This window comes from Notothenia rossii (genome assembly GCF_949606895.1).
Source record: "Notothenia rossii genome assembly, chromosome: 2".
Classification (NCBI taxonomy): Eukaryota; Metazoa; Chordata; class Actinopteri; order Perciformes; family Nototheniidae; genus Notothenia; species Notothenia rossii.
In genome coordinates, this window is record NC_136904.1 from 8,747,596 (window position 1) to 8,764,336 (window position 16,741).

The 16,741-nt window shown below is 40.1% G+C and overlaps 2 protein-coding genes across 5 annotated transcripts in view; one reads left to right on the forward strand and one right to left on the reverse strand.

Annotated features, from left to right (window-relative positions):
• Positions 1-16,741, forward strand: part of LOC307030739 (uncharacterized protein) — a 316,946-nt gene that overhangs the window by 30,298 nt on the left and 269,907 nt on the right. For all 4 annotated transcript variants that reach the window (XR_013805766.1, XR_013805767.1, XR_013805768.1 and 1 more), the window contains one exon: positions 15,911-15,982. Coding sequence is in view for 1 of the 4 variants with exons in the window: in XM_079667369.1 (XP_079523495.1) it covers positions 15,911-15,982 (72 nt within the window). In the remaining 3 variants the exon portion in view is untranslated. The remainder of the gene's footprint in view (positions 1-15,910; positions 15,983-16,741) is intronic.
• On the reverse strand, positions 5,528-8,925 carry irx3a (iroquois homeobox 3a). The gene is made up of 3 exons (XM_079666630.1): positions 8,416-8,925; positions 6,780-7,815; positions 5,528-6,291 (listed from the first exon to the last, which is right to left on the reverse strand). Exons 1-3 carry the CDS (start codon positions 8,632-8,634, stop codon positions 6,224-6,226), a joined length of 1,323 nt encoding a protein of 440 aa, XP_079522756.1. The 5' UTR covers positions 8,635-8,925; the 3' UTR covers positions 5,528-6,223.

Consider the following 16,741-nt stretch of genomic DNA (forward strand, 5'->3'; position numbering starts at 1 on the left):
ATCATCGTTAGACTTCCTGCGCTCCCCCCCCCCACCCCAATACCCACAGCGCCTTCCTTTACATTACCATTATTAAAAAGGAGAGGACTCTCTTAATAAAGTCTATTAATCACACCGGGGGAGTCGGTTCATCGGTTCACCCTCTTGTGAGGGTCCCTAATCAATCAAGCTCGCTGGTAATGTATTCATGGGAGATGTAAGAAAGGACTTGTTTGACAGTGTTCCAAGGAGGAAGAATTTATTAAGTTCCCTTCACCAGTCAGCCAATCGTTAGGAGTCATACACCCCCACCCCTAGCCTACTCTTGTCCCCTCTGCCTGGTACTGTGAATAAAATAGCCTTCATAATGTATGAAGCCTGTACAAATATTGGAAACGTCCAAAATATGTCCTCTCATTAACAGTGATGAGTGAAAGCTGGAGTATTGGCATTTGTCAGATATGCTCGGAGTGTAAAGGCACTGTTGTACAAGGCCTCTGCTGTGTCGGGTGATGTAGAGACATCACTCTCCTGCGATCCTCTCAAAAGCTGGAGAAAATGTGTCTTATTAGTTCACACGAGGAGGCGAAATTCTGTGCTACACCGCTGACTAATGTACAAAGCTGAGAAAGCGAAGGGTTGATGGTTTGCTGGGCCTCTGTTAGTGACGTGTGAGTGGAGAGGGTGCGGAGAGGGGACATCAGGCTGGTAAAAGTGTGCAGCTGTTGGAAGAAGCTATGAGTTTTTTTTATAAACCCACCCCCGTGCTCATCTCCTCGGTAAATGCTTTACAAGCAGATTCAAATTGTAAGGAGATGGTGGAATGCAGCTTCTCACCAGAAACATGTGGAAAATGTTCCTATAATATTTCTATTAAAAAACTAAACAAAGCTCCTAAATTGTTTTTTTTAACTTATTTTAAAGGAAATATATGAATGTCAAAGGTTACTATATTGTGTGAGTTAGAGGAGAAAAGTTATCAATGTAAATATACCAAGGCGGAGACATGTTTTATAGAGGAGGGTGCACAAAAAGCCCTTATTGCCGTTGCTTTGTCCTGAGGAATAGCTGAAAGACGGCTATGCTTGGCTTCAAAGCTGCATTTCCATAATTGCCCTGTAACTCTGGCCTGTCTGAAGGATCTGAAGGGGCTGAGAAAAGCACAATCTTTCAGCTGGGTGAACGGCAAAAGCCTCAACGCCTCTCCCTCTGGCCTGTCGGTCTGTCGCCCCCTTCCCCACTTGTTGCCTTTTGGATTCAGTGAAAGAATTCCTCTCTCTAACCTCCATCAACAAAAGGCATGAAATCAGTGCCCTCCCTCTCTCCCGCTTCGGCCCCAGAGAATGTCACTCCTTCTGGGCCTTTTGTCCTTTGCTCAGCCCAGGGAAACACAACAACCCCTCTCTCCCTGCTCCCTGGCTATTCTTTAACGTGTTGCTGCTGCACTTTCACTTACATTGTCAATAATGAATGTGCCATAAAACATGCAGGAGACACAGAAGTCGCATATCTTCAGCAGGGGTAAAATTGAGCTCTCCACCTCCTCTCCTTTCAGCTCTGGAGTGCGACCACTGTAACAAGTTGCCATGGAGTGCCGTGGCCCTGTTAGCCCTGTGTATGGAGGTATGTGGTGTGTGGGACATGTGTTCAAGAGAGCAGATCCCCTCTCCTCCTGCGGTCAGCTAACACACAGGCCGAGTGCTTGCTAAAAGGGCAGCCCAGCTCTTGGCCCGGGCAAGCTCTGGGTGGGGGGGCGCGGTCAACAGTGGCTCATAAAAGGATTAGTCCAGCGCACAAAGACAGTGGGCCGCTTCTAAGCCTGACTAGGTCCACAAAGGAGGTGACATTTGTCTGTCTCTGTGGCAGGAGGGGGTGTGGCAGAACGGGCCAGCCTGGGGGTAGGAGAAGGAGGAGGTGGCACTGGTGCTGGGCCTTCAATGACAGAAGGGGTGGATGAGGTGACAACACAAGGCTGACCCCCTTTATTTGCAGCGGCCTCCTCTTTCACAGGGCACCTCTGGCCCTCTCCAATGGGCCGCTCTAGTGTTTATTTACTCCATGGTTTCTCCCCATTCACACATGAAGCTCTGATGGCTCCATTGGCCAGACCCTTTCAGCCGCCTGGCTCTGACGTCCACCTTCTCGCAGATCAATGAACACTTCGAAAGACGGATTAGATTTCCCTTTAATGATTCCATCTTTCTCAGATTTTTCCCCCTTTTAAATGGCTGTCGAACAGGGCATTGCCTTCTTCTCCCATGTAGCTGAATGTAGTCCTGCCTCAGAGTATTGAGGGCAAAGAGCATTAGCATTTAACAGGACAATATAAATTATTTGAAGACAAATTAATTCCAACCATTTCAAAATCTTTCCCACACTCTCCTTCCTGCAGAAGCAGATTCGTCACATATGTATCTATTATGACAATAAGCAGTATTTTATTTACCTGTACAGCTTTTGATTTTACACTCTATTTTTAGGTTATCTTATTCTATTTTACTTTACGATAAACTTATATATATATATATATATATATATATATACTTATATATTTAAACATCTACTGCACATTAGTCATGCTTCTTGCAGCACTTTTATTGTTTTTTATTTGTTTGATTGTTTTATCTCTTATATTCACTTATGTTGCGGTGTTGGACTGAATATTTTCATTTAGATAAATACACTGTAGCACTGACAATAAAGCCTATGAACTTTGAATAAGCATTCACTAATTTGTAAATAATTACAAAACATAATTGAGGATCTATTACTTTATAATGTGTGTGAATTGGAATAATCCATATCATATTTTGATTATTTTGTAGCTGTTTGAAGCTTCTAGCAAGTATGTTTTTAATATTTGGAATTCCAGTCTGACTTTTCTTACAGGTCCAGTGTGAAGCAGATTAGCCTATGTGCTTTTTAGAGGCACTTGAGTACAGCAGAGCTACGGTGAGTCCCGCAGACTCTGAGCATTTAACGCAGCATGGACCTCAGAAATAAGAAGAGGAGTCAATGTTGATTATTGCTCATTAGCCAGGAGAACATCCACTTAACGTGCGAGGAAACGAGTGACACACCATGCCCCACTGGAAATGGTCCCTGTGTAGCTCAGAGCGAAATGTTAGCTAATGCATTCCATTTGCTCTTTGTAACCGGGAGCAGGTTGGACACGTATGGCGACATAAGCAGCCATGATTACTTTGTTTCTGCCGAGGCATTTTAATCCCTAATTTCATGCACTGATCAGAGGAGAGGCCCTGAGCTCCAGACACGATCACTGGCCCTTCAGTAGCATTTCAATTGAATCCTCATGATCAAGAGGTGGCTTGTTCTGGGCCCCTGAGGAGCAGAGCGTCCATTGAACAGTGAGGAAATAAGCATCGTTATTTATAAGGTGCACTATGTTCGCATGCTGCCCTTACTGCCCACCTTTTATTTATAGAGTATATTTTATTTCGGGTTACATAAATCTTTAAAACGTTGGTATATAATACATGTCATGATAGGCCACTTTTTAAAAATGTATAAAGGGTTTATACAGTTATTTGTATTGTATTCTTTATTTGTTGTATATCACACAATTTTCGTTTGTGTTTAATAATAATAAATATGTAGCATCATTCAAAGCTACTTCCTTTAACAAAAGTGGGCAAGAATTAACACAAAAAAACTACAACATCAATCAGCTGCTTGATTCCTTATGAATATGCATCGCGCAGTGAGATGGGCTCTGAAGGAAGATAATTGATTGGACAGGAAGGCAACATGGTGAGAGGCAAAAGGCTCCAGAGTCTTTGCCTCGGCTGAGTTTGTTTAAAACATATCCTAAACCTAGAGAGGATACGGCTGCAGCGAATCAGCGCTTTTCATTTGCCTTTACTAATCTGAATGGCAGATATTAAAACATATTGTTCTCGCTGACCATCTGAGGCTGGTCGAGGAATGTGTGACAGACTGCGTTTTAAAATGCAGTCATAAAAATATATAAATGCAGTCATAAAACTAAGTCCTCACAAGTTTAATAAAAGAAAGCTGAAATTAGAAAAACAATATAAACGGAAAGTTTTAGGAATAAATAAGGAAAATCGCAGGTTGTCTCCAAAATGTATTTTTTGGAAAGTATTAACATGAATATATTTTGTATGCAGTTAAAAAGGTGGGATAAAAGACCAAACTGTGAATAACTAACACTTTCATTTCTTATCTGAGCTTTTTTAAATGTTGAGGATTGGTTAAAATATTTTTACATTTTGAATTTAAGGAATATTGACGAAATTATTTTTCTTACATTCAATAATTTATAGTAGGCTAAATTCTTTAAAGTAATTTTGCCTCACTCTAAAAAAAAATGAAACGAACAAATGCGCTTTCAACGATATGAATTGAGAAGTCCTATGATCCTAAATCTAACCATCAAAGCCATGACAAATTGTTCAATAATGTAGTGAGAAAAAAACTGAATGTATCTACGAGTTCTGATAGTTATGTTACAATTTTGGTTTTGTTGTGTCTTTTTTGTACACATTTGTATACATGGCAAATGGTTTGTTGCATGCCAACCCAACTGAAAATACTTCTTTGTTTTTCATAAAATATTTTTCTAACATTTGGGAAAAAATAGCATTTAAATTAATCTTGTCTTTTTAAATGCCTTTCAAAAATGGTTTTGTTTTTGACGCATGAAAACCAACCACTGATTTTGACAAATGCACTGCGTTTGTTCATCACAAAATCACACCACTAAGGCCTGAAAACATCTTAAAAATGTATCATATTGTGACAGATTTAAGAGAACAAAATGTTAGTATCGAATTTTGAATAAAAACGGATAGATAGATTAGAAATTGGCACGAAAAAAACTAGAGACGAGGATCTGAATGTGAGTGCAGCAGAACATGGCCGACTGCATGTGACTGTAGAGGGAGCTCCAACACTAAGTTTACATAACTTCCTGTGATAAGGGCTCACACATGCAAATGATCACATCACGGGCAAAGAAAATAAATGATGTTATTATTAGTTCCACAGCGACCATATATTACAATTATACCGAAGAGCAGCGTTAGTTGAGAAACATGTAAGATACATGCGAAGAGCAAAAACATTACAAATTGAGCATTATGAGATCTGGGAGTTGCACTGCAAAGCTAAAATCCATCTTGAGGATCAGCTCTTTCCCAAATACCAATAACAGTTCATTACCTAAAAGTCTCTTTAAAGACTGTAGAATTTCACACGCAAAATTAATGAAATAATTATTCATTTTAATACGACCGCTATACGCCTCTATAAGGATAATCCCACAACATTCATATCCAAATGTATGCCGCAATACTGGCTAATTAGCCTTAAGTCCCTCCACTACAAAAGTGTGATAAATCCCTCTCGAATATTTACTTATCACTGCCACGGAGGATGAAGACTCTGCCTCAGGCTGTCCACTAACACACACACAGAAACCAAAGCAGTGCAATTCAAGCTGCAATGCACAATAACAGCCACCATCAAAAGCAGCTGTCAAAATACCTCCGCCAAAAACCGACAATTTCTTAAAGTTGCAGCAGTTCATTTATTAGCCAAAATATAGACTTTCTTGTACAATTTGGTTCACAAGTATGTACATATTCTTAACTTTATATACAAAACATTTGAACATCAAATCCTCACAGAACTTACAAAAAGAAAAGAAAAACTCACAGACTACAGGTTCATACATTATTACATTAGCAGTTTTACACAGGACATGCTTACAATGTAAGTATACAGAGATGTATTATTCTTATTTTACATTCCATATTCAAATTAAAATAAAATAGAAAGAATAAAGAGGATGGGTGAGAGAGGTAATGCAGAGGAGAGAGCCGAGAGAAGCACCGCTGCTGCTAGTGGGTTCAGAGGCCTGAAATACACAGGGGTAACATAAAAAAAATGTAGTGATCTTAAAAAAAGGAAAATAAATCCTACTAATAATAGCCTTAGGAAGAGCTAAAAAACAAAGTGATATAAAAGTGACAATTGCCTTTTAACAACGAGCCTGTAGTGAATTTGCATTGAGCTCATTTGCATGACCAAACAAGTAAGTGTAACATAGGCCTTGACGAAATAACACAAGCGCACACACACAGGGATAAAAACAAATCTTAGAATAAAAGCTAATTTGGGTAAATATGGCGTTTAAAAAAAGAATAATGTGAAATGGCATCAAAAAGAAAATTCCCTAATGTCATTAGTGACAGCCTCGCTATCTTTGAAGTGGGTGGAAAGCTGTTTTAACAACTTTTTTCTCTGCATCCAAGGCACTAGATCTCTCTGAAATTTTGGCAATCGAAATTAAAAAAGCAATAATTAAAACGCCTATTATCATACCCCATCCTGGGTTTCAGTGAATTTAGTGTCGAGTTGTTTTAATAGGTTGAGGGATTTATGTAAACCATTGAATACAAGCACATGGGCCTTAATAGCTTGCCATATGGATGTAACAATACCAAATAAAGAAAGGAAGGGGCATGAAAACAGTTTTCACCCAATTCAACTTTTTTTTTCATAAATGCTTTCTGATGAGGTTTCAATAATCCTCTCGGACAAACACACTCCACACACACACTCATACATCACACACACTGTAAACTATAACACTGTTCATCTGTGTGGCCTATAGAGAGAGAACAACAATCCATGTACAGGCAAAGGAGGAAACGGGAGGTCTAAAATAATAGAAATGAATGACGGTCAATGGGCTAGTGTCTTTGTTTTTGTAGTAATTTATACATGCGCGTCTCAGTGTCGGGGACATGTACCTGTGACTGAAGTCTCTGAACTATGACTCTTGTCCTCCGTTTGCCTGCTGCTGCTGTACAGGGCAAGGCCGGTGGCTGTGGCCTGGTTTGCGAGTCCCAAGTAATGGTTAGAGTTCAGTAATGCCAGCTGATGCGCCGAGAAGGTTCGGTTCGTCCAGTTCTGGATTTTCCCAACAGGACAAGAAGAGATAAGTCTATGAGGGGCCATTATGGTCTGAGCGCCGGCGGGCCCTGCGGAGTGGCTGCCGTTCATTTGTGGCGATTTGCGGGGATTGTCAGGGGCCGTGGCTGTCTCTGCCAAAGACCAGATCTTTGGCTTCTGGACCGGGGCAGGGATGTTTTCCGGTGAGCTCACGGATACCGCGTTCAGTTTGAGCTGCTCACCGTTTGCTTGGGACGCTTTTGTGTCCAAGTGATGATGATGATGGTGGTGGAAGTGCTCTGCTCCTCTCTCAACGTCTTTGCCCTCTTTCCCCACAGCCTTCAGAAACCTCTGGTGGTCTGGGGGCCCTTGTAAATCCTCATAGCCGTCAGAAATCTCAGAGTCACTCCTCCCGTCTAGTTTCATATCTGAATGCAGGTCGTCCTGGTCGTCCAAGTCGTCCTTGTTTTCAATATTTTCCGTGTCGATGTTCTCCAGGTCGATCTCCTCCTCGTCCTCCCTCTTGTCCCCCTCCTCCCCCTCGTGATCGCTGCCGTAAACATTCCCCTCTTCGTCAGTGCGGTTCCGAGGAGCCCAGGTCATCTTGTTCTCCTTCTTTAGCCTCCGCCTGGCGTTGGCGAACCAGGTGGACACTTGTGTGAGGGTCATTTTGGTGATGATGGCCAGCATGATCTTCTCTCCTTTAGTGGGGTAGGGGTTCTTGCGGTGCTCGCTGAGCCAGGCCTTCAAGGTGCTGGTGCTCTCCCTCGTGGCGTTTTTGGGTCTGGACGGGTCACCGAACTGATATTGGCCATATGGGTAAAACGCAGGGTGGTGGTGGGCAAAACCTGGGTGCTGTACCCCGGGACTGTCTTTCAGCTCATACTGAGCACCCTGCAAAAAGACAAAGAATCAAAGAGTCAGAGGGATTTATAGACTTAAAATATTAATGCCCTGTCTGGAATCCTTCTTTGAGTAAAACATAATCATGTCTTATGTGGATTTACAATAATAAAACAACAATCGGGTTAGTATTAAAGTGTAAACAAACAAAACGGATAAAGTATATTTGTCACAACTCAAATCAGTATTTACGCATCACAAGCTTAACCATGAATAACTTATTAAACTACTTTTTTAAATGTATTTAAAGCACTTGCACAGCCATTATTTTACTTTTATACACTTATTTCTACACTTGAAAACCTCCCACAGCAAGTAGAAGCATTTTATTAACTCTTTTGCAATGAGTTTCAGGAAATGGTGTGCTAACAATAAACCCTAACTACGGATTGTTAATCTGTTACTTTTTAACCACTTTTACCTACATTTCCTAAAGATTCAGCGTCAAGTGTCATACACCAAGGCGCTCTAAAAAAAAAAAGTTGACTTAAAAACGTCTCCAGAGGGCACATGTAGTTTATTTATTGTCTCTTTCTTTCCATGCGTAAAATAAAAGTTATGGATGAGTTAATAGAGAGCAGAATGACTCACCAACTGATTGAAAATTGATATATCGTTTGAGTAGGGCAGAAACGCTCCATAGCCCTGCGCTGCTGCGGCGAAAGGAGATCCATACATGGAGGAGAGGACGTTGGAGAGCGCGCCGGACGGACTGAGCTCTGTCCCGGCCCGGGCATTGCTGGAGATCCCCTGGCGCTCCGGCGGGTATATCGGTCGGATGTACTGATATCCCAGCTGAGGGAAAGACATGGTGGTAGGAAACGGGAAAAAAGTCTGCTGCAGCCACACAAAGCAGGGAAATTGCCTCGATATCCACTTTTACAGTGTGAGCATGTGAGCAACAAAAGGTGCAAGCAAGGGAAGTCTATATTTCCTCGGGAACTGCCAGTGTAAACGATCCGGTTTGCGCCCCTTATTTCTTCCTCTTCTTCTTCTTTCCACCCTCACTTCCCTATTGATCTGGATGGACTAAGGTCAGGTCCTTACAGATTGCTTTAGATTATTGGGACTCCCTTGCTCAGATTGACATTTCTAGTCGTTTAGAAGCCCCTCCTATTTCTCAAATCTCCCTCTCATACACACCAAACAGCTTCTCTCTCTCTCTTTCTCTCTCTCCTCCCTCTTTCTCTCTCTCTCTCTCTCTCTCTCTCTCTCTCTCTCTCTCTCTCTCTCTCTCTCTCTCTCTCTCTCTCTCTCTCTCTCTCTCTCTCTCTCTCTCTCTCTCTCTGGGATAAGTGCACTGACGTCGCGAGCTCTTATTTGAATGGGGTTTCAAATCTCATTTTATGGCTCGCCAATCTATTTAATTTGTTATTTGTCCGCGTCTGTCCTACCACATTTTTTTGTGTTAATTCACAATTTTGGCCATTTGCACAACAGTAAGCATTTCGGTGTCAGTGACTGATTAACTTTTTTTGTCTGCAGTTTCCTTTTCACACAGAAGAAACTTTGGAGAATAAGAGGACATCGGTTCAAAAACGAAATAAAGATGCCGTTTTTACCACTTAAATCCAGTTTTCCTACTTTTTTATTGATGGAAAAAGTTTACGCACAAATTTTTTTTTGAATTGACATACTTCCGTATTAAAACAAATCGCAACAGTCAGTGTCTAACATGTAAATCACTATCAAAAATAAATAATTGTAACTTCCGAGGGTGCTCGCTCATGCCGGATCACAGGCTAAACACACCTTTTTATTTATCGCTACATCACTCGGTGCAGGCTGTGTTTTCTTACACCGATTTTGAGGTGTTATGGGCTCTTGGTGGCAGGCGAATCGGAGTCAATTCAGTCTTTAATTTGAGACATCAAACGGGCTGCATGTTGCCACTTGACATCAAAGAGAGAGCTGATGATAGGCGCATTACACTGTTAATGAAGACTAAGTGTAAAGTACCGACCATGATAAGCAATAAACATTTTAGTGGATTGGGCTGGGGACATGTATATTCTGGGATATAACACTCTGACTCCAATAAGCAAGTGTACAAAAAATAAATATAAATAAAGTAAAAGCATAATTATTAAAAACAACACCACTAATGATAACATTACAAATACAAATATTACAAATAATATTAATACAAATAATCGTGAGGGTGAAATGAACAGATCACTCGAAGAAAAGCTTCAGTCAACAAATAATGTAGTGGTTTTAAATAAAGTCTCTTATTTAATCCACTACATAACAAAACGATCATCCGGACAGACTTTACCTAAATAAATACATTTGATAATTTAAAAGCGACCTGATATTTCCTGTAAATAATACGGATTAAAACCAAACAAGGGAGTCAGGATTGAAATTCCATGAATCAATACATAAAAGTGTGTATGGGACAACCTTAATCGCATTTCAACCCGATTTCCTACCAGCATCTGTTTTGTTAATCGTTTGCAAAACAACTGCAGAGGTTGACTTATTATTATTATTTGAATATGGTACGTTTTTAATGTATTATTGACAGGGAGATCAAATCTCATCAGTTTAGTTTTGATAATGCGATCCGGGTTTCCAAGAATTCTCAACTTGTATAAACCTTTAATCTTCTTTAGAGGCAGATAGTTATCATTGTCTGGGAGGGATAATAGCAGCTATAATTTCTCATATGGAGCTACCATACGGATACGCCTTGTTTCTGTAAAACTCTGTCCTGAATCTGTGTGTGTTCTTCGCCGACATCCACCCCAACCCGGATTATGGGGTTATTAATTACAGCGGCTTGCTGGTGCCATCCGACCGGAATGGTAATCACTACATAGCAGTCAATAGCACGCTCACACTTAACACACACACACACACACACACACACACACACACACACACACACACACACACACACACACACACACACACACACACACACACACACACACGCACGCACGCACGCACGCACACACACACACGCACACGCACACGCACACACATGCGCGCACAACCACACACACACGTGCGATCGACCTGCAAACTGAGGGGGTCCAGACAGTGAAGTGAAGGGTGGTTAAAGATAAGTGGATGGTATTTGACATTTAGATACACAACTGCCTGCATAATAAGTGAAAAGAAGAAAGTGGATAAAGGCCTACAAAAAAAGATTTAAAAAAAATGTGAGTGCTGGAAAAGAGAGAGACGAAAACGAGTGGAAGAGAGAGAGATAGAGAGAGTGTGTGTTTGTGTATGTCTGTCTGTGTGTGTGTGTGTGTGTGTGTGTGTGTGTGTGTGTGGGGGTGTGTGTGTGTGTGTGTGTTTTATACACGTTGGAAGTGAGAGTATAAATCTGAGAGTCCAGCGAGGTGTCTGCTTGCTTGTGTCCGCTAAGCAGCGCTCTGAGTCCGGATGGACACGTGTCTCATCCCCGGGACCACGTCGCTCGGCCGCCATCCCCACCCCCCCACTCCATCCACGCCAGGGACTGCGTCTGATTTATTGCCTCCAATCAAACGCACCACGCACTAACTTAACACTTTCACACCGACCCGGGAAACTGGCGTAGCCATAAAAGCATTAGGACGCCGCTCCCCTCTCTCCTAAAGAGAGTCTCAGTAAACAGTAAACTAACCTCTGCTTGACTTCCGTATACACACACAGACACACACTCACGCACACACACATGTGGACAATTTATGTATTGTGACATCTGATATTCCCTTATTAATAATCCTTATAATAACAAAACTAATTGTTTTATTAATTGAATTATAATCATTATAATTCAAATAACGTCATTATTATAATTTTTTTAAAATTAGTATTATTATTATTTTTTTTATTTTTTTATTACTCCTATTTTAAATTAGTGTTCTTAATTTTTGAGCAAGCATGGGAGTGCAATGGTGTCAATTAAATTGGTAGGTGCTGTAAAAAAAGAGTGCAATCATCAGTGACTTGAGGGCTGTTTTGTAAAGAACTCTTTGACGGTAATTATGCAGATGACACAATTTCACATTCTCAAAAGCAAACATACACGGCCTATCGCTCAACAGTAGTTCCTTATGCAATACACAGGGCACCAGCGACACGTCGCAAATGATGAACCGAGGCTCTGCAAAACAGGCGAGATCAAAGGCTTCAAACAGAGGCACTTCAAATTACACATTTAGATATTTTCCTTAACACCCTGGTGACAGAAAAACACATCTCTTATCACACATGGAATCAATATTAAGGGAGCCCTTGCTGATCAACATCGGCTAATTAGGGTGACGAATGGGGATTTGAAAAGAAAACTCAATTAATGACCACTGATGCTTTTCAGTAAAGTGTGTGTGAGGAAAAAGGAGAAAGAGAGAGACTTGTGATTTCTGTTTACATTACAAACCAGCTCTCATTTTGTTAAGCAATTCTTGAAAAGGGACCGGAGTGTAGACTATATTGGCAGAGTTTGTTACTCAACAGAATTTGACATCTTCAGTTTTACCAGCAGAAACGGCTGCTGTAAATATGACATATGACAGAGAGCAGCTTGATTGATTTACATATTTTTCAATGTGATCAAGCTATGGCAAATATATAAGCTACAATATATTTGACATATGTCAGAATGATGAAACTATATGCCAAAATATAGGAAAGTGTAATTCATAAAATTGGCTATTGTTATTATTATTATATCTTATTACAAAGTAATTATTCTTAGCTGCTGGGAATATACTGTTGTTTTTAATCAGAAGTGTTCCTCAGCAGGTTCAAACTTAAATCTGTGGGTAACCTAAAAAACTAACTGTGCAACACATTCAATCTCCAAATAAGCTCCTTCAAACTTATGTCCCATTAGGGTGAAATAAAGGTCCAATAAATCTTGCAGTGTTTAAAGAACAGTGAAGCTTAATCCAATAAATGAATTAGTTTCTGAAATTAATTGTTCTTAGCAGCAGAAGCAAGTGTACTTTGAAATACATTTAAAGTTTAATTTTTATACTGTTGGATAATTTAAATAGCAGCATTTTAATTACATTACACCAACCAATCATGCATATTAAATAGATAGCCCAACTTTGATTTGCATTAGTGGCAAAGTAAAGCATTTTGGAAGCGTTCCTCCTGCTCACACCATTTGGAAACAAATTAATAGTCAATGGACTGCAACTTATTAAACTGGGTTATGACAGCGGATCAAAGCGTGAATTAACGCATTGCCTTGCAAATGTTTTACATTAACTTGTTAACTTCAGGTTGTAGGCTACTACTAAATTTAAACGGTCACTCATTCAGACTAAGCTCATGGATTGAGTGGGAGATCCATTTTTAGATTCAGGCCTTGAACAGAGCTTAAACCAAGCAGCCCTCAGCTTATACATTTTGTACAATGAACAATGTCCATGGTCATATTAACTTACATACTCCATCTATCTATAGGCCTGGATGGGATGTTAATAATTATACAACTCAGGTTATAGACTCACTATATGTGCTTCAAAATACTGCATCCATAGGAGCTTAACATCTGTCAATATAATATCCACTAAAGCCTCATCACCCTGGTGAATGTGATTTTTTGATTTTGGTAGAGACCTCTTTGATATTATATAATCTAAATAATACCTGTGATACTTTCATGTCCCTTCAAACCATTGCAAAGAGAAATTCTGGTTTTATATTTTGATTGGTTATCACTCGAAATTGACAGTTCATATTAGCGCTGTGTTTAATTTACTCTTATAGTGCTTTCATATAGATGTAACAATGATGCATAATGCCCTGATGTGATATTTATAGTATATAGTCAATTTAAACATCATCATTTTGGTAACAAAATCAACGATTCCACGAATGAAAGTGATTTAAATCATTATAATTTTCCATCACCGTATGCTTGTGCTTGTTCAAGGGGCAGTCTAAAGTAACCTAAGCCTGCTCAAAAGTTATTAATATATGCACCGGTGATCCGTAAACCACTACATCCAAACAATCTGATATAATCTGAATATGTTATTACTTTAAATATCAACAATATAATGAACTGCACCTGGTTTAGGAGTTGTGTGTTAAGCTACAGTACAATAACATAATATTAACAATGTAGAGATTTGCTATGCTTAGTGAGTGCCTTTAACAACGGTGCATTGAAGGTGAGTTGTTTTTTTTTTGTTTCCTCTCTGCCCACTCACTCTCACTCCATCTGCTGCAGTTTCCCCTGTATCAGTAACACAAGGCATTGATTTTACGGTAAAGTCACTTTGTAAAGGGAATGAGTAACTCTGGGCCCCACTATCACTGTATTACACGGGTATGGCCCACGTAACAAGATGAACATTGATTCAGCATTACGGATGATCGATAATGAAATAAGTAACTTCAGGGCCAAATTAAAATGCAAGCTGGCTTGATGCTGCCATGCTCTGTGAGAGGTGACAGCAGGAGAGAGGGAGGGAGAGGGAAGGAGAGGGGGGAGAACCAGGGGGAGAGAAAGACTAGGAGCTGGTGGCCAAATATAGTTCTCATACAGTGATGATGTATTGTAATAAAGATCATAATAACCGTGATAGCTTAGGGTAGCTAATGTTTTATTTACAAATACTGTATAATATCATGACATAACACTGTATATCCTGCCTAGGCTTACACTGTTATGGCCATGATGCAGTCAAGTCACTTTCACAGTCAATTTAGGTTGACATTTCACACCTTTGTTTTATGAATGAAATTGTTTAGAGTGATAATATCATTCAATAGTGAATACTACTTTTATTTAACATTTCAAACAGTTTCAAATATGATTTGAATTCCTGTAATTTGGCTTGCCTGTTTAATTGGAATAAAACATTGTTGTGTTGGTGCCTAAGTTTCTGCTCTGTTGTTTTCAGTATGTCTGATCCTGAGTGAAGGCATTTGTATTGTATTATCCTATGACTGTTGAAAAAAAAGGAACATATAATACAAAAGGGAACAACTCACCAACTTACCATTATAGTAGCCTTTGACACTGGATGACATGGATGAATGATGATGCTGCTTCTACAACAAATAAAAAGGAATATATACTTACATACTAATTTAAAATGTCTATTTGTTAGGTTCTTGATTTCTCATTTCTAGTATGGGTCATAAAGAACACAATTTATAAACTGTACAGTTATGCGGTTTCCCCGAGCATCCAAATCTACTTTCCCGTTTTTGCACTTACAGTGGAGCCAAACCATCATCCATCCACTCACAAAGTGGCACATCCGCTAAGAAACACCAACTATTTACCACCACTATCCAACAAGCAGAACATCGCAACCCATGATCTGTTACGCTCAAGAAAGCATAACATGGTTTGTCTATTATGGAGTGTCTTGATCCAGTGGTAGCCAATGATGCCCTTTCGTGGCCCCATAGCTCAACGCTGCGGCCAGACAAATATCAGTTTCCCAGCACTTTTGGCCTACTGAGCCAGACAAAGCCTCAGTCTTTCCAGCTGTTGCTGCTGCTGGTTTGAGGCCGGAGAAGAGGCAGCTGTACTAACATGGGTGAGCGGAGCCTCCTCATCTGTGAGCTGGCCTGGGCTTTGCAGGGGTGCAGGGTGGATAGTATAGGTGGCACGATGAGGAAGCCAAGGAGACATCCGAAATCTGGACTTTAGCAGCTATTAAAACAACTCTTTCCGTCATTCTAGCGTGACCACGCATTACGAAAGATGGTTGTATTGTAGTGTCTATTTAGTTGCACCACAAGTTTGAAAAAGAGCTGACATTGGACTGAAGCCATGACGGAAGATGAAAGCGTTCAGAGTTCAGGAGGTTTTACATTACAGGAGTTGCAAGACAGGTTTTGCCCATTTGTTTGTTCTTTATGAATTATCTAGCTGTGGTTGCACATTTGATTTTGTCATTCTTGAAATGCACAGTTGTCAGTATTGTGAGATAATTCGTCCCTGTATAACACCATATCAAATACTTCCGAATCAGTCTGTTTGACTTTCTACATATTTGTTTGTTTCTTGAATTTACCCCAGTGTAAACTTTCATGCATTTGTCTTGATTTCATAATTAGCATTCCCTTATTAATTATTTACCAAGTGTTTCTTCTTTGTTCTTTTTAGGATTCATTCACCTTGGGAGAACTGCAAGGTTGTGACAGATTCTGCTTCCCATCCAGAACAAAACTCCCTGTGGTAAAGTTAAGCAATTATTGTGTAAATAGAGCTGTTGGGCCTGACAAAAACATGGAAAATTACTTCTTGGAAACACCACTTTTTGTTACCAAAAGTATCATGAGAATGCCAGCTTGTATTTCACTATCTAGACTCTATAAGAGCACATCCTGTGATGGGATGTTATGGAGGTCAGTGGGTGCGGACCTGGCTTTATAATGAGCAGTATTGAGTGGCTCAGCATGCCAACGGACTGAGGTCAGAGGAGACTTTACAAGCAAACACTTAAACCTCAGCAGGGCAGCTTTGATAAGGATTGACCCATCTAAACACTGCACTTATTAATAAAGAAGGTGCCAGGCAGAGAGTGACGCAGTAAATACCTGTGAGCACATCATGTGTCTGTGTCTTGTGTTTGTGTGTATGTGTGTGTACACCCACATGTAGGCATTGTTTGGCACTTGAAACACACTTTGTTATTATAAGCCCATTATGCTTAAAACACCAACTAATAAATCTGTATGAAACTGAATGATTAATGGCTGTGACAAAGTGCCGCTCTTAACCATACACAATGCATACATGTTACTACTGTAAACAAACGCTGGTTTGCTAAGCTGTACCTGTTTCATCAGAAAACATTGGCCAACTCAGCTATTTTTTAAACTGCTGGTTTGGCCTGACCTGCTTTCTTTTGTATTTCCATCTAACAGTCTGTGCTTTCAGGAAACTCTAAGTGACAATTCAAAAACAAACACATGTTAGTTCTTTTTTAGTCTG

What these genes read in the sequence shown, in the direction of transcription:
- irx3a (XM_079666630.1), bottom strand. Translation starts at nt 8,634, where the DNA reads ATGTCTTTCCCTCAGCTGGGATATCAGTACATCCGACCGATATACCCG. An exon ending in TATCAATTTTCAATCAGTTG is followed by an intron (nt 7,816 to 8,415) that starts GTGAGTCATTCT and finishes GTCTTTTTGCAG; the next exon opens with GGTGCTCAGTATGAGCTGAA. An exon ending in TTCAGAGACTTCAGTCACAG is followed by an intron (nt 6,292 to 6,779) that starts GTACATGTCCCC and finishes CCAAAATTTCAG; the next exon opens with AGAGATCTAGTGCCTTGGAT.